The sequence below is a fragment of the Notamacropus eugenii genome, chromosome 6, assembly GCF_028372415.1.
Source record: "Notamacropus eugenii isolate mMacEug1 chromosome 6, mMacEug1.pri_v2, whole genome shotgun sequence".
NCBI lineage: Eukaryota > Metazoa > Chordata > Mammalia > Diprotodontia > Macropodidae > Notamacropus > Notamacropus eugenii.
The window spans coordinates 147,129,953-147,152,153 of record NC_092877.1 but is presented as its reverse complement, the minus strand read 5'-3'; the positions used below and the strand labels follow the sequence as shown (position 1 = coordinate 147,152,153).

The 22,201-nt window shown below is 36.8% G+C and overlaps 1 protein-coding gene across 2 annotated transcripts in view; it reads left to right on the top strand.

Annotated features, from left to right (window-relative positions):
- Positions 1–22,201, top strand: part of IQCM (IQ motif containing M) — a 522,295-nt gene that overhangs the window by 230,390 nt on the left and 269,704 nt on the right. For both annotated transcript variants that reach the window (XM_072621219.1, XM_072621220.1), the window contains 2 exons: positions 14,705–14,849; positions 20,853–20,984. In XM_072621219.1, the coding sequence (XP_072477320.1) occupies positions 14,705–14,849; positions 20,853–20,984 (277 nt within the window). The remainder of the gene's footprint in view (positions 1–14,704; positions 14,850–20,852; positions 20,985–22,201) is intronic.

The following is a 22,201-nucleotide window of genomic DNA, read 5'->3' as shown; positions in this document are numbered from 1 at the left end:
CCTTCATACTAGGTGTGCACCTAACTAATAATGTATCAAAATGAAAACCATCCATCAAGTTGTGTCTAATTCAACTTTTAATTACTACCCTTTCCTTTTAAAAATGGTATAATTTCATCCAGCCCATTGAATTGGGACTGGACATGGCCGAGATTTTAGAATTACTAGATTTAATTTACTAGAATCTAGTAACTACCATTTCCTTGTTGGCTAATATAAGGTTATTTTTAAACTCTGAGGGCTAGGTGATAACTTTCTTTACTTGAATTAAAAAAACAAACTATAGTCCTTAGCTCTTATGACTTCCATGAAAGGCACTTAGACTTTTCCTTTGCTGCAATTACTTAAGAGTGACTGTGGGTATTATATGCTACTTATGACTAGCTCTTAAGAAATATTCCTTTGAACCTTCAAAAGAATTTCAAAAGAGATTCGTTCTGTCAGGGAGAGGATCCCAGCAAAACTTCCAAGCTTAAGAAGCCAAAATTATTGAAAGTCTATAGTGTCTTAACAGTAGACTTAGAAGTTGAATGAATCAGAAATTATCTGGTCCAACTCATTTTACCAATGAGAAAACGAAGGCAGACCCTTGCCTGAGTCCACTTCAATATTAATAATAATAACATTTATTAACATTGGTAACAACCAATTTCATTTGAACCTATTCAAACTACCTGTTTTCACAATTTTATAGATGAGGAAGTTGAGGCTCACAGAGGTTACAAGTGACTTGTCTGGGGTTCTTTAGATAGAAAATGTCTGAGGCAGAATTGAACTCAAGTCTTCCTGATTCCAAGTCTAGTGCTCTGTCAATTACATGACCTGCTTATTGATAACAGTAAGCAACAGATTGAGAACTCTTTCCATTATAGCACATCAACTTCACACATTGTTAGAGACCTCTAAGGGGTTCATTAAACCCTATATTTATATCTCATGCTCACTGCATCACTGTAAGACCTCATGGATAAAGGAGTACTTTACATTTATATCATATGTGAATATTTATATAATTTGTACACATTTATATAGTTATTAAAACTTTGAAAAATGCTTTCTTATTGTCTTCATTTTGTAATTGATTAAATTGACGTTTAGAAAATTTATAAGTTGCCCAAGCTTATATCCTCTGAAGCAGAGATAAGATTCTAATCCTCCAAGCACCCTGCTAATTGCAGGACATGTCTAAGGATTCATAAAGTACTGTATCTCATATATGACTTTAAAAAAAAAACAAACTTATTTTCAGTTTTAAACATTCACTTCCACAAAATTTTGAATTTCAAATTTTCTCCCTGTCTCCCCTCTTCCCATGCCACAGGAGAGCATGTATTCTGATTACCCTTTCCTCCAATCTAACTTTCATTCTCTCACTGCCCCCCCCTTTAACCCTTCCCTTCTATTTTCCTGTAGGGCAAAATGGATTTCTATGTCTCATTGCCTATCTTTGCATGTGAAAAATTTTTTTAACATTTATTTTTAAAGCTTTTATTTCTGCATTCTCTCCGTTCCCCCATCCCCATCCACCCGCACTGAGAAGGCAAGAAATTCCTTATAGGTTACACATGTGTAGTTATGCAAAACACTTCCAAAACAGTCATGTTGTGAAATATTTTCCTCTATCCCATCCCACCCTCCATTTATCCTATTTTCTCCTTTGACTTGTTCCACTACCAAAATGTTTCCTTCCGTTTATCCAATTATCCCTTCCCCCAATCTTTCATCCCTTCTATTATCTCCCTCTTTTATCCTCTATCTGCTATCCTGTGGGGGTAAGATAAAGTTCCATACTCAATTGAGTATGTGTATTATTCCCTCCTTAAGCCAAATATGATGAAAAGAGGCTCACTTATTTCCTCTTATCTTCCCTTCCATTGTAAAAGCTCTTTCTTGCCTCTTTTATGTGAAATGATTTATTACCTTCTACCTCTCCCTATCTCTTTCTCCTAGTACATTTCTCTCAACATTTAATTTTCTTTTTTACACATCATCCTTTCATATTCAGCTCACCCTGTGCCCTCTGTCTCTGTCCATATATATATATATATATATATATATATATATATATATATATATATATATATATATATATATATACACATATATATATATACACATATATATGTATATATATATATATACACACAGAAACACATACACAATACATATGTAGCATATATATTTGTTTGTGTGTATGTATAGGTATACATACACACACACACACACACACACACACACACACATATTCCCTCCAGCTATCCTAATACTGAGAAATATTTCATGAATTACAAATATCATCTTTCAATGTAGGAAAGTGAACAGTTCAAATTTAATGACTCTTATGGTTTCTCTTCCCTGTTTACCTTTTCATGCTTCTCTTGATTCTTGTATTCGAAAGTCAAGTTTTCTATTCAATTCTGGTCTTTTCAACAAGAATGCTTGGAAGTCCCCTATTTCACTGAAGTTCCATGTTTTCCCCCCTGAAGTATGATACTCAATTTTGCTAGGTAGGTGATTCTTGGTTTTAATCCTAGCTCTTCTGACCTCTGAATATTGTATTCTAAGTCTTTTGATCCTTTAGTATAGAAGCTGCTAAATGTTGTGTTATCCTGATTGTGTTTCCACAATCCTTGAATTGTTTCTTTTTGACTGCTTGTAATATTTTCTCCTTGACCCGGGAACTCTCGAATTTGGCTGCAATATTCCTAGGAGTTTTCATTTCTATTTTACCTTCTGGTTCTAGAATATCTGGGTAGTTTTCCTTGATAATTTCTTGAAAGATGGTATCTAAACTCTTTCTTCTAATCATGGCTTTCAGGTAGTCCAATAATTTTAAATATATGTCCCCTGGATCTAATTTACAGGTCGGTTAATTTTCCAATGAGGTATTTCATACTGTCTCCTATTTTTTCATTCCTTTGGTTTGGTTTTATAATCTCTTGATTTTTCATAAAGTCATTAGCTTCTATATGCTCCATTCTAATCTTTAAGGAATTCTTTTCTTCAGTGAGCTCAAAGAGGATTTTGAAAATCAAGTAAGAGAAGTAGAGCAAAAATTGGGAAGATAAATGAGAGTAATGCAAGAAAATCATGAAAAATAAGTATACAGCTTGTTAAAGGAGACCCCCAAAAATGCTGAAGAAAACAACAGTTTTAAAATTATACTAACTCAAATGGAAAAAGAGATCCAAAATGCCAATGAGGAGAAGAATGCCTTAAAAAGCAGAATTGGCCAGGTGGAAAGGAAGGTTCAAAAGCTCAGTGAAGAAAATAATTCTTTAAAGATTAGAAGGGACCAGATGGAAGTTAATGACTGTGAAAAAAATCAAGAAATTATAAAACAAAATCAAAAGAATGAAAAAATAGCAGACAATGTGAAATATTTCATTGTAAAACAACTGATCTGGAAAATAGATCAAGGGCTGGGGTTGGAGCTAGAGCATGATCCCCTCTCAGCCAGGTGAGAGACCCTTCCCACTGACCTTTGAAGCTGTCTTTGGCATTTATGGATTGAAAAGTCTGAAAACCACAGCAGCCACAAGCAATTAAGTCTCCTAAGGCCTGTTCCAGCTTTGTTGGTGGCTGGCAAACTGCACTTCCTGTTGATCTTCCAGATTGTCTTGGGCTGGAAATTTTCTTCAGTCTGTACTTTTGTGGCTTCTGCTGCTCTAGAATTTTAGAGTAATTTTTTACAGAGTTTTTGGAGGGTTTGAGGGGGAGAGCTCTAGTTGGTCCCTGCTTCTATGCCACCATCTTGACTCCACCAGCCTATACTATTTTTCTTGTACAAAGTGGAAACCACAGGCCATTTTATAAATTTCTATAGATGAGATGAAATGGAGAACCAGATTGGAACCAGTGGGTATAGGTGGGAAGAGGAAGCTATATTAGAGTTGTATTGCCCTTGGGGGAAGAATTGGAGGTAATAATAGGAAAGTCTACTAGATGGAAAGAACTGATAGTATATTCATCATGTCAAAGCTGACTTTAGTAGATGGGGAGATTGAAAGGGGGTGTTGGAATGTTTTGCTTGGGTCATTATCTGTGCTTCTTTATTCCCCTGTTTTGTAAGCCTCTTGGCTTTTCTGTAGATATGATTAGAATAGTTCTGCTGCACTGAACTGACCTACACTTGAAATTTGCCAAAGGGTCAAGGATCATAAACATAGCAAAAAGCACATTCCCAGGATAGTGGCTATTTGATAAGCTGCTAGGGGAATTCATAATAGACCTTTCACTCCAGAAGCTGTGCACCAGATCATGGGATAATTGTCACTATAGTGGCAATCCCTGCATGGTGGTACTTCTACTGTGTTATTGTTTGGCTTGGTCTCTGTATTATTTTTTCATCTTCAGAGTTTGAGGCTGCAGAGAGTATAGTCAAGAATGCAATTTAAAACTTATCAGGGAACTGTATAGTTTTTAAAATTGCCCGTGAAATATATTAAGCTTGGTTTTTTGGAGGGAATGATGAGGCAGGACTGAGTGGTCATCGCTTAGCAAAACTTCTGGGTAACAATGTTACAACTTCATTTCACTATGATTATTGTTTCTTTCATCCACATTATTTCTTCTTCTTTATGATATCCATTGCTTTATGGTGTTTTTTGGAGATGAACTACAGGGGGTTGGTCTATATTACATCTAAGGTCCCTTCTGGCTGTACACCTACAATCCCAATTAATTTCTTAAGTCATTAGGTCTTAAAACACCACTTAAAAGTTTTTATTGATATCTTTAAATTTTATATCACACCAATTCCCCAGCTAATTGAATTTTCCCCTTTATTTTTTAAAAATAAAATTGGAAGGATGTTTGTCTTACATTGCCTGGAATTATCCTGGCATTCTCATTGAATCTAGGATCTGTTTACAATGATAAAACCATTATTCCTTTTGTAATAAATTCAATTCAGTGAAACAAAAAATTATAAAAAGCTTTCTAAGAGGCAGAGTGGTCCTAGTGGATAGAGAGTGATCTCAGAGTCAAGAATACATGAGTTAAAGTCTTATCTCTCACACATGCTGGCTGTGTGATTCTGGGCAAGTTAATTAACCTCTCAGTGCCCCAGGAGACTCTTTAAATCACAAAACAGGTGCTGATTTCTGTTGATAGGAGTTTCCTCATTGGAAATTCTTCATCACAATGAAATTATAAGGCAGTCCCTCCAAAAATATGTAAAGCACTATGACAGAAACTGAAGGTGATAAAACTTCCTTTGAAGTTTTTAATAGCATCCTTTGATTTTTCTGACTTAGACTCCTTGAAACCAATAATTCTGAAATATAAACTTAGACCTTGTCCACCAAATCTTTATCAGACTATAGAATAATTTTCACAGGGAACTATCCATTCTCATAAGTGCTAGAGCTAGAAGGGGCCTTATTTGGTCCAACTCTTATTTTTGAAAGTAAGGAAAATGAGATTAAGAGACTACCCAAGGTTATACTGGTGATAAGTAACAGAGTGAGATTTGAACCTGAGATCTCTGAATTCAAACTGCTTCAGCTGTGCTCTGCAACGCAATAGATGACCCCCCTTCATTTTAAGTAAATTTACTGCAGTATCATTGCAGTTAGCTGGGATCTAAAGAAGGATCACTCTCCAACTGCTCATGTTATCAGTGACATCATGGGCTAATGTCTTGACCTGCCAGTGAATTGGATTGAAGTGAGGCAGAGTTGCATAAAGTCATCAGCCTCACTCTCTCTTCTAGAGTCATGTAAGTCCCAGTGGCAAGGCATAAAATCAAGATGACTGGTGATGATTTGAGTTGCATAGGATGACCTTAGTATCTTCAATATCTGACCAAGTTCTAAGCACTCCACAGCATCTGCTTTAAACACTTTCATGGTCATTGAACCAAATTGTTCTCATCCACCCATTCAGCCAGGGAAGGTCTTCACATGTTTTGGGTAGACCCTCCCCTAAGTTGCTGATAGATTTGAGGCCCATTGGTTACCCTCAAACTGGTACAGCCCATCTGCTGAGATGGTTTCACCAGGTTGTGGCTCAGGTGAAAGTTGAGTGAAAGGTGGACACCAAAGATTGATGAACAGCCCTAAAACGGGCTCAGTAGCCCCCATGTTAGAGATACTTGTCCCCCGTGAACACTGAATGCACCCCACACTCAAACAGCTCATATAATGGTAAGCTCAGAACTCCCACATGTTTGCTTCTACCTTCCTTTTTCACAACTAGTAAATGTCAGATCCATGAATGAAACTCTGATCATCTGACTTAAAGTAAAAAGTTTCACCAACACCTCTTGATTTTCTACCCCATTTTTTCCCTTCAGGCAAGATCATTAAGAAAACCTTAAAGAGATAGGTTGGGTGCTTATTTCAGAAATCTTCAGAAACCTGCTTCCCTTTCCCCAGGGAATGCTGACTAAGAAGAATCTAGGTGACACAGAACCTGGAGCCAGGATTTCTTTGGGATTGGAAGGAAATTAATGTAGAAAACTGACCCTGGGCCTTGTGATGTCTCTGAGCCCCACTTGGAGTCAGTTTTACAAATTCTCCTGTTTATCAGCATTCTTTCTCCTGATGACATAGGCCTGGCTTTTTCTTTTACAAATATATTTTTATTGATTTTTTAATGTCACCTATGATTACTTGATAGGAAGGTACAGCGATGCAGGGAAAATCACTAGTCAATTACCAAAATTGACCTGATGTTTTAAAACTTTCCAAATATATTGCATACCATATCTCATTGGAGTCTCATACCACCCCAAGAAGAAGGTAGTATTATTATATCCTGGTTTTACAGGTGAGGAGACAGAATTTGAACCCATATATTTTTGGTTGCAAGTCTAATATTCTTCTATCCATTGCAACACATGGGATCAAGTCCTGGTTTCGGTCTTTACCTGTTTAGTGACCAAGGTCTTCAATTTCCTTCTCTGAAATGGATTTTATTATAGGGAATGTGGGGATATTTGTATGACCTCACAGGATTATTATGATAAAGGTGATTGTAAACTCAAGATTAATGTAGAAATCTGACCTTAACATAGCAAGCAGATGGGGAAAGTTATAATAAACTACAATGCTAACCTAGTCCTCTTACTCAAATGACAAAGGCTTAGTGCCATTCCTAATAGGGACTATTGCATCAGGCCTACTGGAAGAGCCTCAGAGAAAAGCATAATATTACCCAGACTAGACCACCGATAATGTTTAATGGTAAAAGAACTAGGGCCTCAGATGAAGTGAGGGCATGTTACATATCTCCTGGGTGTATTTTATCCCTCACCATTTTGAGTAAAAACTATAAAACTGGCATATGTTGTGAGTTCATTTCAGCCCCTGGAAACTAGTATTTAGTCATCTGGATCCATGGCCAAATCTTCTTACCTTACCTCTTTTATCCTCAGTCTCTGGGTATTTGCAAATTACACATTGAGGCTGACACCAGTCTTTATCATCCTAGAACCATGGAGAGTGAGGGCCCTAATCTAATAGAACTTAGCAGTTATAGTACAAAAATAGCTGGTTTCAATCTTGGCAATGTCACCTGTGACAAGCTAGTCAACCTCTTTGCGCCTCAGTTTCTTTACTTACAAATCAAGGAGGTTAAACTAGTTTACCTCTAGATTACCTCTGTTTCAGCTCCAAACTGATGATCCTATGAATTGATACTTCTTAGTTTTTGACTAGGAAATTCAAGGAATTAGGGAAACAACCTTAAATCCCTGTAATTGAGCAATCATCTCCTATAGCCCAAGAAAATAACACAAACCTAAAAAAACCTCAACTAAAAAAAACACCCCAAAATCAAACCAAACCAAACCAAAACAGCAACAAAACTCTCTCCCTCCTCCCCCTTCCCCCCCTCAATATTATCTCTATCTAATTCTTGATTCTTGATCCTCGGTGAACCAACTCAACTCTACACTGTCCTCCTCTCTTGAACTCCTCACCCCCTGAACATGTCACTGATTATACCCAGCCAAACCATTCATCACCTTTGTTACTATGTACCTGTTGACAAATAAAGGTGGACAAAATCATGCAAGTATTCTGTGTCCACTACAGATTTGTGTTACACAACCTTAACTGGGCACTTGAGGCTGTTAGCAATCCTACCAAACCTCCCTTATCAACTCATTATCCCAGTCTCCAGAGAGGCTCTTCCAAACCTTTTAATCCCCCTTCAAACCTCCTATGGCTCTTCCTTACCTCGTTTTCTCAGCTGAGAACTTTGCCTTGTATTTCACAGAAAAATTGAGGCCATTTGCTGTGAACTCCCTCTTCTCTGATCTTCCTTATCTCCTATCACTCAGATGTCTTCTGCCACTTTCTACTCATTCACTCTGGTCTCATGATAAAGTAACCTTACTCCTTACCAATGCTAACCCCTTTACTTGTTGAAGTGATCTCATTCTGTCCTGTCTCCTCCAATAAATTGTCTGCTCTGTCATCCCCACTTTTTCACTTATTTTCAATCTCTCCTTGTCCACTGGTTCATTTCCTACTATCTACAAACATACACAACTCTTCCCTCTCCTAAAAAAACAAGAAGCAACCTCTTACTTGATCTTTCCATTCCCACTTTCTGTCATGCTATATTTCTTCTACCCTTTATAGTTGAACTCCTCAAAAAAGACATGTAAGTATGTACCTCCACTTTCTCTCCTTGTGTGATCTTAAGCTCTTACAATATGGCTTCCAGTCTTATCATTCCATCAAAACTGTTCTCTCCAAAATAATGATCTCTTAATTGCCAAAACCAATGTCTTTTCTCAGTTTTCACTGCTCTCTCTGAAATCTTTGATATGGTAATCAATCTCTCATCCTTGATACTCTCCCTTTCTAGGTTTTTGGGCTACCACATTCACTTGGTTAACCCCCAACCTATCTGATTGCTTCTTCTCTGCCTCCTTCGCTGGACTTTTTTTTTTCTAGATCATGCCCTGTAACCCTAGGTATCCCTTAGGAGTCTGTCCTCGACCCTCTTCTCTATTTATGGTACTTTACCTGGTGATCTTATCACCTTTCATGGATTAATTACCATTTCCATGCTGATAATTCTCAAATCTACCTATCCTGCCCCAATATCTCTGCTGATAAACAGTTTTCCCTCTCCAATTGCCTTTCAGACATCTCTAACTAGATGTCCAATAGGCTTCTTAAACTCAACATGTCCAAAATGGAGCTCATTATTGTTTTCTCTAAACCATTCCTTCTTGCTCTATCTTCCCTGTTACTATGGAGAGTGGCAACACTGTTCTCCCAGTTCTTCAGGCTTGAAACCTAGGAGTTGTATTCCTAACTGTATTCCCCATTATTTCTCACCCTCACATCCAATCTGTTGCCAAGACTTACTAACTTTACCTTTCCAACATCTCTTGCATGCACTGCCTTCTCTGACACTGCTACCCCTCTGGTGCAGGTCAAACCTGGATTATTTTGGTAACCTGCTGGTAGGTCTCCTTGCCTCAACTCTCTCTACACTCTGATCCACACTCTATTTAGCCACCAAAGTGATTTTCCCAAAGTGCAGATCCAACCATGTCACCACCTTATTCAATTCACTCCAGTGGTTTCCTATTGCCTCCAGGATCAAATACAAACTGCTGTAGTTGGCTTTCAAAGCCCTTCATAGCATAGTCCCCTCCTATCTTTCCAGTCTTCTTACACCTACTTCCCTACATGTACTCTTCAATCCAGTGGCACTAGCCTCTGGCTATATCATGAACAAGATATTACATCACTTGTCGCTAAGCATTTTCTCTGGCTGTTTCCCATGACTAGAATGTTCTCCCTTCTCAGCTCTGACTATGATTTCCCTGGCTTCCTTTCAGTGCCGACCAATATCTCACCTTCTACAAGAATCTTTCCTCAACCCCTCTGAAATCCAATGGTTTTCTCTGCTAATTATTTCCTATTTATCTTGTCAAACTATTATCTTATCGAACTATTTATTTTTTTTTTATTTTTTATTTTTTATTTAGCTTTTAACATTCATTTTCACAAAATTTTGGGTTACAAATTTTCTCCCCTTTTCTCCCCTCCCCCCCCAAATGCCAAGCATTCTAATTGCCCCTATGACCAATCTGCTCTCTCTTCTATCATCCCTCTCTGCCCTTGTCTCTGTCTTCTCTTTTGTCCTGTAGGGCCAGATAGCTTTCTATACCCCTTTACCTGTATTTCTTATTTCCTAGTGATAAGAACATTACAGTTGATCCTAACACTTTGAGTTCCCACTTCTTTAGCTCCCTCCCTCTCCACCCCTTCCCTTTGGAAGGTAAGCAATTCAATATAGGCCAAATCTGTGTAGTTTTGCAAATGACTTCCATAATAGTTGTGTTGTATAGGACTAACTATATTTCCCTCCATCCTATCCTGTCCCCCATTACTTCTATTCTCTTTTGATCCTATCCCTCCCCATGAGTGTTGACCTCAAATTGCACTCTCCTCCCCATGCCTTCCCTTCTATCATCCCCCCTCACTCTGCTTATCCCCTTATCCTCCACTTTCCTGTGTTGTAAGATAGGTTTTCATACCAAAATGAGTAGGCATTTTATTCTTTCCTTTAGTGGAATGTGATGAGAGTAGACTTCATGTTTTTCTCTCACCTCCCCTCTTTATCCCTCCACTAATGAGTCTTTTGCTTGCCTCTTTTATGAGAGATAATTTGCCCCATTCAATTCTCCCTTTCTCCTCCCAATATCTTTCTCTCTCACTGCTTGATTTCATCATTTTTTTTTAAGATATGGTCCCATCCTCTTCAATTCACTCTGTGCACTCTGTCTCTATGTGTGTGTGCATGTGTGCATGTGTGTGTGTGTAATCCCACCCAGTACCCAGATACTGAACTGTTTCAAGAGTTACAAATATTGTCTTTCCATGTAGGAATGTAAACAGTTCAACTTTAGTAAGTCCCTTATGACTTCTCTTTGCTGTTCACCTTTTCATGGTTCTCTTCATTCTTGTGTTTGGAAGTCAAATTTTCTTTTCAGCTCTGGTCTTTTCATCAAGAATGCTTGAAAATCCTCTATTTCATTGAAAGACCAATTTTTCCCCTGAAGTATTATACTCAGTTTTGCTGGGTAGGTGATTCTTGGTTTTAGTCCTAGTTCCTTTGACTTCTGGAATATCCTATTCCATGCCCTTCGATCCCTTAATGTAGAAGCTGCTAGATCTTGTGTTATCCTGATTGTATTTCCACAATACTTGAATTGTTTCTTTCTAGCTGCTTGCAATATTTTCTCTTTCACCTGGGAGTTCTGGAATTTGGCCACAATGTTCCTAGGAGTTTCTCTTTTTGGATCTCTTTCATGCGGTGTTCTGTGGATTCCTTGAATATTTATTTTGCCCTCTGGTTCTAGAATCTCAGGGCAGTTTTCATTGATAATTTCATGAAAGATGATGTCTAGGCTCTTCTTTTGATCATGACTTTCAGGTAGTCCCAAAATTTTTAAATTGTCTCTCCTGGATCTATTTTCAAGGTCAGTTGTGTTTCCAATGAGATATTTCACATTATCTTCCATTTTTCCATTCCTCTGGCTTTGTTCTGCGATTTCTTGCTTTCTCATACAGTCCTTAGCCTCCATCTGTGCCATTCTAATTTTGAAAGAACTATTTTCTTCAGTGAGCTTTTGAATCTCCTTTTCCATTTGGCTAATTCTGCTTTTGAAAGCATTCTTCTCCTCATTGGCTTTTTGAACCTCTTTTGCCAATTGAGTTAGGCTAGTTTTCAAGGTGTTATTTTCTTCAACATTTTTTTGGGTCTCCTTTAGCAGGGAGCTGATTTGCTGTTCATGCTTTGACTTCATGTCTCTCATTTCTCTTCCCAGCTTTTCCTCCACCTCTCTAACTTGATTTTCAAAATTCTTTTTGAGCTCTTCCATGGCCTGAGCCCATTGAGTGGGCTGAGACACAGAAGCCTTGATTTCTGTGTCTTTGCCTGATGGTAAGCATTGTTCTTCCTCATCAGAAAGGAAGGGAGGAAATGCCTGTTCACCAAGAAAGTAACCTTCTATAGTCTTATTTCTTTTCCCTTTTCTGGGCATTTTCCCAGCCAGTGACTTGACCTCTGAATATTTTCCTCACACCCACCTCACCTCCTGATCCTCCCAGCCAGTGTTTGGGGTCTGAGATTCAAATGCTGCTTCCCAGCCTCAGGGCTTTTGGCGGGGGCAGGGCTGCTATTCAGTGTGAGATTAAATTCAGATGCTCAGGTGAGGGCAAGGCTGCCTCTCAGGCTCAGTTCCCTCAGGGAGTTTATGCACAGACCTTCAACAATGGATCCAGGCTCCTGCCTGCTTGGGGAGCCCTGGTCTGCCACTGCCCCTTAGCTTCTGTCTCCCGAGGGGGCCCGAGCCATGGGGGCACCCCACTCCCCCCTCGACCCGCCAAAGGGACTCTCTCACCGACCCCCGTCACCTGTGGGTGGAGGTACTTGTGCGGCCGCTGGAGATCCCGTCCCTGAAGCCCGCTCGGATCTGTTCCTCTTGGTGCCGCGGCCACGGCAGGGCTGTACTCAGCTCCCAGTCCCGGTGCCCAGTCCGCAGCACGAAGGACCTTTTACGAGAGGTTTGCAGGTCTCTCCGGAACAGAAATCTCCCTCGCTCCAATGTTCTGTGGCCTCTGGGTGCAGAATTCGCCGTGAGTTACTTCTTTGTAGTTGTTCTATGGGTTGTGGGTTCGGAGCTATGTGTATGTGCGTCTTTCTACTACGCCATCTTGGCTCCGCCCCCCCTTATCGAACTATTTAAGCTTGCTTTATACAAATCTTTGTTTGCGTCTTGTTGCCCCCATTAGATTGTAGGTTCATTGAGGTCAGAGATTGCCTTTTGCCTCTTTTGTACGCCCAGTGTTTAATACACACACACACACATGCGTGCGTGCACACACACACACACATATACTCTTGTTCCAAAAGTCTTAGTCAAATTTTAAGTTTTGATAACTTCATAAATATAAAAGCTATAAATTTACCAAAACATCACTTGAAAGTTTAGTTATTTAAATTATTTTATACTTATGTAGCTTTGTGAATTTTTATGAATGCATCTAAAAAGTTTAATTTTAACAAGATGGAGTGTGCCCTGTTTTTATTTTGTTGCATGTTTCAGATTTTCTGGATCACAGTTTCTCAACCTGGTGAATTGGTAGAGGAGGTTCTCTTGTTTGGCCACCTCAGCCTTTTGATCTATCTTTGTTAAACTTTTTCTTGTAGAGTCACATCAAAACTCACATATGCATCCAAACCTTGTTATTTGGCTGATTAAGACTATTGTATTATAAATATAAATCTTTCAGTCACTGAGCAGCAGATGTTTAAAATTTTCTCAAAGTTCAAAAATTGCCTAGAGTGATGTACAAACAGTAGTTATGTTGATGTTTAATAAGAACTCTATTTTTAAATTTTAAATGATTTGGCATCTATTCTTCTAAAGTTATTAAACCTTAAAACTCTAATAAGACTTTTGGGATATCTTATATGTATTTCTTGACCTTCCACCTCTCCACCAGTCTCACTACTTCTAAACTCATGATTCTGTCTTCAGTTGAAATCTCCTTGTCTCTCTACTCCTTTTCTTCCTACTCCTACCCCCTTGATTTGGTCTTAATTTTCTTCCATAACATTATCGACTCTCATAGGAAGTCCTATATCTATGAATATATTCATGTTTTCTGTGAACACATCTATGAATACATACCTTTGACTCTAGTGACTTCTTGTCCTTCTACCACATACGCAAGAAGGTATCACCCTCATCATCTTCTTTCCCTGCTTTTAATCCGATGCAACTGAATTTTGAATAATAGCTTAAAAAATTATCCACTTTTCCTTTCATTAACACATTGCTGTTCACAAGGGCTATTTGTACCAGACTTATGTTAGAACATTTTGAGCTTGTATTGGTCTGATCAACCACAGCTGGACACTCTTATAAAGTGGCTAGCATAGTGATGCCATTTTGGTCCTCTTTGAGAATGAAGGACAACAACCAATCAACCAACCAACTCTTGTGTGCCAAAGGATGTGATTCTATATGGATAAAGTCATTTACTAGCTGTATGATATTGAAAATTCACATAACCTCTTTGGTTTCTCCATCTGTAAAATGATGGAGTTGGACTTTTAAGCTGCTTTCTAGCTCTAATGTTCTACAAGAATGTTTTATTTCTACTTTCCTTATTTTCAATATGTTTTTTCTTCTGTATGTAAATGTGCAATTTATCAGGTTTATTTTTTTCAGTCCCCTTCATCTTTTATCTTGGATATTTGTGTGATTAAGATTTCCATGAACAAAATAAAACCTACCTTTGATCTGTTTTTGTGGTTGCAGGAGGTCGTATGTTACAAATAACAAGGAAGTATCATTTCAGGGAAATTAATAAGGTATAAAAACAACTGTAATAAATCATTTTATAATGCTAAATAGCCTTTTTGAGTTTTGCTCAAATAGACAACCAAATGAACTTTCTCAATTAGCTAAGCATATTGCCATCCCCCCATTTAGTGTTAGTTGGGATATTAGCCAAAAAGCATTTAACACAATGTGGAAATCCTTAGCAGAGTCTGATCTTCAGGGCTAATTTCTTAAGACAATAGAAACCTTTGGCTGAGATTTTGTGTATAAGTAACATAGGAAATGGAGTGGAAAGAGGGAAAGGGAAGGAAAAAGTTTTAGTAAGTATAGATGGTAGTAATGTTATTTATTTCACTGTATGTATGATTCCAGTCACGAGACCATGGACCCAACTTTAGAGCTGTTGTAAATGCATACCGCAGAATGATTGATCGAATTCAGCGCCGAGCTGGTCTTCGGAATACAAGAGTAACATTAAATTTCTCAGAGTTAGAAGAATGGTTGGACAGAAAAAAATGTGAGTAGCATTGATATTTTAACTTAAATTCATTTTCAAAAAAAACTATTCTTAGTGCTTATTTTCAACACAATACTCATTTCACCTTGACCACTGTCCCCTCCATGTCATACCCTTCCCCACCCTCCCAACTCCCCATATTGAACTCTCCTTTGTAATAAAGTCAGTTAAGCAAAGCCAGGTGACACAGCAAGTCCTTCAGAAGGCATAGGCATACAATTTCTATCCCTAGTCTCGCACTTCACTTCGGAGAGGAAGGATCAGCGTTTCATTATTTATTCTAGTTTTGATTTGTTTTAAATATAGCAGCTGCATATGCCCCAATTTTTATATGTAATTTCTAGAAGAACCAAAAGACAAACAATTTTCCATTGGGTTGTAAACTGATCTACTCTTCTTTATAAGATAATACTACTTATCACTGTTGGAATTCTATTCTGAAGCGAAGTTCCCTAGGTCACACCCTAAAATTTCTAATATCACACAGATTTCCATTTTTATTTACATATTATCTGTATTACTTAGAATAAATAACAGAGTTGTGTGCTTAGAGAAACTAAAGAGAAAAAAATGAAATAAATGTCATTAAATTTTAGTTGGAAATTGAAAAGTATTACCTTCTAGTTTTGTAGAAGCCCTCACACCTTTTTTGCTGAGAGTTCTAATTTTTTTTGCCACATAGTAATTTAGGTTTCTAATATAATTTCAATACAATTCTTCACAAATTTATCAAATTTTTTTATGAGAAGCAGCAATAGAAAGAGCACTGATTGGAATTGGAAAATGAGCTTTCAGATTCTATGGTTTGGTCTAATGACTTGTATGACCTTGAGTTAAATCACTTACCATCTCTGAATCTCAATTTCCTCATCTGTAAAATCAGTGGTTTGGATTAGAGGGCCTCTAAGGTTTCTCCCAGATCTATATGTTTCCTCCCTCCATTTTCCACCTTCTCCCATCTCTATCCCTTTCTCAGGTTTTATGGTACTGGAGAGTATCATGCTCATACAATCTATACACATCAGAAAGATTCAACTCTTTTTCAGTGAGACAATCAGCTCTCAGAAACACATTGCCTCTCTTCTAATCAGGATGGCTCTCAGCAAAACAGCAGCCAAACCTTCCTGTCAGCTGAGCTCCTCTTAGTTGCAGTCTGTCTTCTTCACTAGGCAGCTTTTCTCAGTCTGTCCCTGCCTCCTGCTCTACCCTCCCCTTTCTTTCTGCTCTTCTGTCTTCTAATGCCTCAAATCATTAGCTGTGACCCATCTCAAACTTAAGATCTGAAGTTCAAAAGACCAACCTTTTCATCAGAGACAATCCCAGCAGTCCAAATATGATTTTCCTCTGTTTGTTGTTTAGTCATTCATTCATGTTTTTTCTCTTCATGACCCCATGGACTTGTCCATTTACTTTTCTTGGCAAAGATACTGGAGTGGTTCACCGTTTCCCTCTCCAATTTCCCTATAGTCTCCAGTTATTTGATTTACAATTTCTTAGTTATAACCTTTAAATTCTGAAAAGTCACATTCATATGAGCTGATGGAGAAAAGCTATCTGCAGCTATTGTCACCTCAGTATTTGCTTTACCCTCAAACAGGTCTTTTCAATATATTTATATAAGAAATTTTCTCTGTAGTCCTCAGAACAGTCTGTGTCTCTCCTTAGCATTTGATTTGAAAGGCTCTATTTCTTCTCATGATGATCTCAGTTTTCCTTTCACAATCCTCCCCCACCCCCATTTAGCAGCTGAGATGTCCATGTGTCAAAGAGGTAATAACTTACACGCACATATATGTGTCTATTCGAAGATGAATGTAAACATAGGCATGTATGTATACATACATACATACAAGCATAACTTATTTAGGGGAAGTTCTAAAAATAGGTTTCCTGAACTTTGCTAAACATTTGGCATTTTAGTGGTTGGGACTTTTGTGTGAAGTCAGTATGGGAGAAAAGTTATATTACGACTGTATATGTAGGATGTAGGAAGAAGAAGGTTTTTTCTTTTGTAAACTGATATAGAAAATTTTGCTTTCTTTTAAGAGTTGTGGTCTCATGATGTAATTATCATGAGATAACTGGAAAAATGGCTTTAGTCTTTTAAGTCAAAGAAAATAGTTTAAATTTTGGTCTTGACAAAGAAATTTTTGTGGAAAAAATATCTTTCTGGCCTAGGATTGCACAGTTACTCAAGGTCCTGAAATAGGAGAGATAGAAGAATGGTTAAATAGATATACTACGCAATCAACAAATATGTCCTGTTCCTCTCACCTAGACCAAAGGATGATTTTCATTCAGAATTTTAATCTAAATTTTATTAGATTCTATGGGAAATTACATGTGAAATATATGTGACCAACCAAAATACTCCTACATAAATAAATGAACTTCAGACTCTAAGGCTTTATGAAGTTCTGATAAAGGTACATGGCATTATTATTTAACCTAGAAACAATGTATAATCTGAATTTTGATAGCATTAATGCCTAATATGAGACATTTGAGTAGCTGTTTATAGAAACTGATAAAACTTTATTATCTATTTACTCTGAATAAATATGTACTGGGAATAACATTCTCTTGGCATTTTAGTAAAAAGATTTTTCATATTAAGACAGCATTTGGGCTCAATGTCTATGATAATCATCTTTCAATAGAGAACTTGTAACTGCAAGGGATCACAGCAAAAGGGAGATGAACAGGACCAGTATAAAAGAAATATATTCACAGGAAGGAACTTGAGGCTACAACTTTTACAGAGAAGTGCTTCTGGAAAGAAAAGATGATTTAAATGCCCTCTTCCTTAAAATTTCCTTAAAGTTCAAAGGAAATTTTTCTAGAGGTAATATTTTGAGGCTACATTGAAACTAATTATATGAAAAGGGAGAAAGAGAAAAGGAGAGCCAGTATGCCCAAAAGGCACCAAGGAAGTCCATCAAGGGACCCTCCCTGCTTAGACCAGGTAAGAATTTAAGGAAGAAGAAAATAGAGGAAATGCTAGCTTGGAGCTATGGCTTCAGTGTAGCCTTTATTCTCTAATTTTATATTTCATATTATATTAATTAATTACATTAATTACTTATATTATATTATGTCATGTTATTATATATTATGTTGTTGCATAATACATTATTATATATATATATATATATATACGTATATATATATATATATATATATATATATACGTATATATATATATATATATATATATATATACGTATATATATATATATATATATATATATATATATATATATATATACGTATATATATATATATATATATATATATATATATATATATATATATATATATATATATATATAGAATTATATTTCCAAAGTGTTCCAAACTCCCATATACATAGATGTTAATGGCATGCTGCTTTCAGTGGCAGGAATGAATCTAAGTGAAATCAACTAAATATATACACACAGAGAAGATGCACACACATACACACACATACACATGCATATATATATATATATACATATATATATACACACACATACATAAACTCTTTGTATTATATATTGATATATCTATATCTCTCCTTGACTTTTAATTTTTTTTCCTTTTCCTTTGGCCTGGCAAAAATTCCATACATCTGTCAATCATGTTGTTGAGTAATTTTTCAATCATCTTCTATGCTTTATGACGCCTTTATTGAATTTTTTGGCAAAGATACTGGAGTGGTTTGCCATTCTTTCTCTAACTCATTTTACAGATGAGGAAACTAGAACAAACAGGTTTAAGTGACTTGCCCAGGGTCAAGCAGCTAGTTAAGTGTCTTGAGGCTAGATTTGAACTTAGGAAAAGGAATCTTCCTGACTCTATGCACTATGGTGCCACTTAGCTGTCTGCCTTTCAATCATAGGACCCTTTATTTCATAATTCTCTTGATTCAGTTCAGTTTAACTGTCTGCCATATTTTAGGATGACTAATTTTTTCCCAATATATGCAAATTAGTTGGTTAGAGAAACAAAATACCCAAACAACTGCTTCTTGACAAGTAAATGGGGTTGACTTTGTTATTTTACTTAACTTGGTCACTTCTAATTATTAAAACAAAACAAACAAATTTAAGAACAGCAAGACAATTGCTTCCAGAATTATCTGCTGAATGGTATACCTTCACAAAACAAGTGTATGGTCCAATTCTGTACAGCTCATTCTGCTCTCTGTCAACCAAAACCTTTAACAGCAAAATGATGGTCATCTAGGTTGAGGGTAAAAAACACTGTTTCCTTCTGAGGAAGAAAATAACCATATTCTCAGAAAAGTCTTGATCCCACTTTTCTGAGGCTGCTTTTCCTATGGACTACTTCTAGGTTGAACTACTAGTGAGTCATACAATTCTTTTAAGACCATTATTATGTTTTCAGCCTTTTATCTGCTTTTATCCTCCCAGTTCCTCAATAAATAAACTGGTAATAGAAAAAATGATATTTGAGATAATGGGATTTAGCGTTAGATGGTACCTTAAGTATCAATTAAATTAACCTCCTAATTTTACAGATTTGGAAAGTTAGGCCAACCAATCTCTAGTACTTGTCCACAGTCTCAAAGGCAACATGTAGCAGAGTTTGCATTTAAAGTCAAATCCTTAAACTATAATCCAGCCATCTTGCCATTACATATTTAATGTTCTCAAACATGAAAATGACAAGTGGTACTTTCAGCTTATTTGAAAATAGAAAATTAATAGGCACATGAAATGTAAAATGTTGGTTGTTGAAATGCAATCATGTGGATCTATTTATGAATACATTTTGTTATTTGTATCTTTTTAGATGCCAGCATTTTAGAAAAATCTTTACTTATTTAAAAAAAAAAAACATTTTATAGAAACGTCCCACGTAACCTGTCAACAAGTCAGTCCAATTAATATAGAATAGCTGCCATTGTGGTTGAAAACTAGTGATCATATTTAGTTGCAAGCACTGACCTTGAGTGCCCTTCTTACTGAAGTGAGGGAGAATTAGTTGGCACAGATTCTGCAGAGATTTTTGGCAATGATCCCCCAAATAATTTTCATGTTTAGAAATTTGAGGTGTTCAGCTTAAGAAAATCCCACAAATATTCATATTAAAAGAACATTCAGCTCTTTCCACACTTCTTATATTCATGCATAATGAGGAAGAAGTAGATACAACTTTTGCATTCTGGAAAAAAAATTGACTGCTTTTTAGTTTAGTGAGGTAGGTAGTGCCCAGTGAAAAGGTGGTTAGAAAAGATGAAGAGTGAATTTGACTGATGCAAATTCTTATTTCAGTAAATAATCATCAATCAACCACTACCTGCACTGAGTTAGAACAACAAATACCCTCCAGGATCTCATATTCTATAGACAGGGTAATGGCGGAGGTGGGAGTGGGGGTGGTGGTGGAGGGGGTGTTGTAGATGTAAACTCTTTTGAAACCAAAGATAGTTCCATTTTTGTCTTTATTTTCCTAGCTCTTAGCATAGTGACTTGTAGGTAGTAGTCACTAAATGTTTGAATTGAAGCTTTTTAAAAAAATAACGTTTTATCTTGGTATTTGTAAATTGTAATTTTAAAGTTTGTATTTGGTAAGGAAAGTTTGTGTAATAACACAAAGAACTGCTCTAAGAAAATTAGAGGAAGGAGAAATTACTTTAAACTGAAAGGTGGGAGGGAAGGGGAATCAGGGAACGCTTCATGGAAGAGCTGGCACCTGATCTAGGCTTTGAAGGAGCAAAAAAGCTTTCAAAAAGTCAGAGGATGAGGGAGCATATAATAGTTATGGTGGACAGACAGTAAAAGAAAAGGTGGAGAGATAAGAAAAAGAAGAACTGGATACTGTTCTACCCATTCATGGCGATATATCTCAGAGGCATTTTTTTTCCCCAAGGTAGGAGGACTTTTATGAAAATTTAAAAGTTACACAGCTACTAAGTGAAATTTGAAGTGATTTTTGCTTGATTTGGTTATTCATTAAGGAAAATATTTCTCTCTTTCCTTCTTTTTTTTTAAGTTTATGAAGTCATGTTTGCCAAGAGGGAAACTGGTCAAGGGATTCCAAAACAGGATCTCCCTAAATACTTCAGAGACTGTGGTCATTTCCCAACCCAATCGCATATTGATAGTACATTTTTGCTGGTCCAAAGTAGGTACCTCTTTTTACTTGCTCTTTAATTAAGATTAAGAAAGTGCTTATGACAATGAGGTAAGTGAGAAAATTATTCAACTGATTTAATAGCTTAATATGCTTTACGGAATTTGTAGGATAAAAGTTTTTTTTTTAAGGAAAGAATATTTATTTGGCTTTTTCTTTTTTTCCTTCGTATATTTTTCAGATGAGACAAATTTTATAGGATTATATATTTAAAGCTGGAGAGAACCTCAGATATGACGTAGTCCCACCCTCTCATTTTGATGAGGAAACAGACAGAGTTTGGAACCTTTCCTAGGTTATAGACAGGTAGTAAGTGTGAGTCAATCTATGACTTATTTAAAATGTCTTAAATTTATATTATTACCACTTCCAACTTCTTTTCCTCCTCACAGAAGCTAGTTTTGGTGTTGAGGAATGCATCTATTTTCAAATGAATAAAAGTCTCAGATGAAGGCAAGCAATCCAGATCAGTTCAAATGTAAAAATCACCATAGGGTCATTTCTATTAGATTGTTGCTATCTAGTGATTCCAAATTTCTCCCACCAGCTTAGTATTAGTATTTCAACAGGACTCAGTAATACAGGATATATCAAATCTTATATAGAATTTAACAAAATAAAAAAGTATCAGTACTTAAACATTCAAGTAATTAATAAGTGAACAGTTTGCAGAATTACGTCTTTAACAGTGAAGCAATCAACACATGAAAAGTTTGCAAAATCACACCAATAGAACTAACCTGAGAGGGAACACTTATTGAAAAAAGACTTAGAAAATAAAATTGCCAAATTCCTCTAGGATCTCACAGTCTAGGGTTATCTAAAACATAAAATACTCAGGCAGGGAATCTTTCCCTGCAGAGGCAAAGGGCCTAATTTATCCCAGACAGACCCCAGATAAAACTCTGACAGCCCAGAGATGTTACATTTCACATCACCTCTGGTAGCTAAAACTGAGGCCAAACTGACACCTAACAGAAATAAACACTCTCAGGCCTATTTCTCAGAGCCAAGATAAAAGAGAGAGAGAGAGAGAGAGTAGAGGAATAAAATTCTTCTGCTTTCACTGGTTTAGTTCATGGTTCTAGGGCTTCTGTACCCAGCAGGAGAGAGACTGATAGTCTGACCAGTTTTGAGCCATAGGCTTTCTGAGTAGCAGCCAAGTAAAGGAGGCTGCCCTGACCCACTGAGGGCAGCTCCTGGGCCAT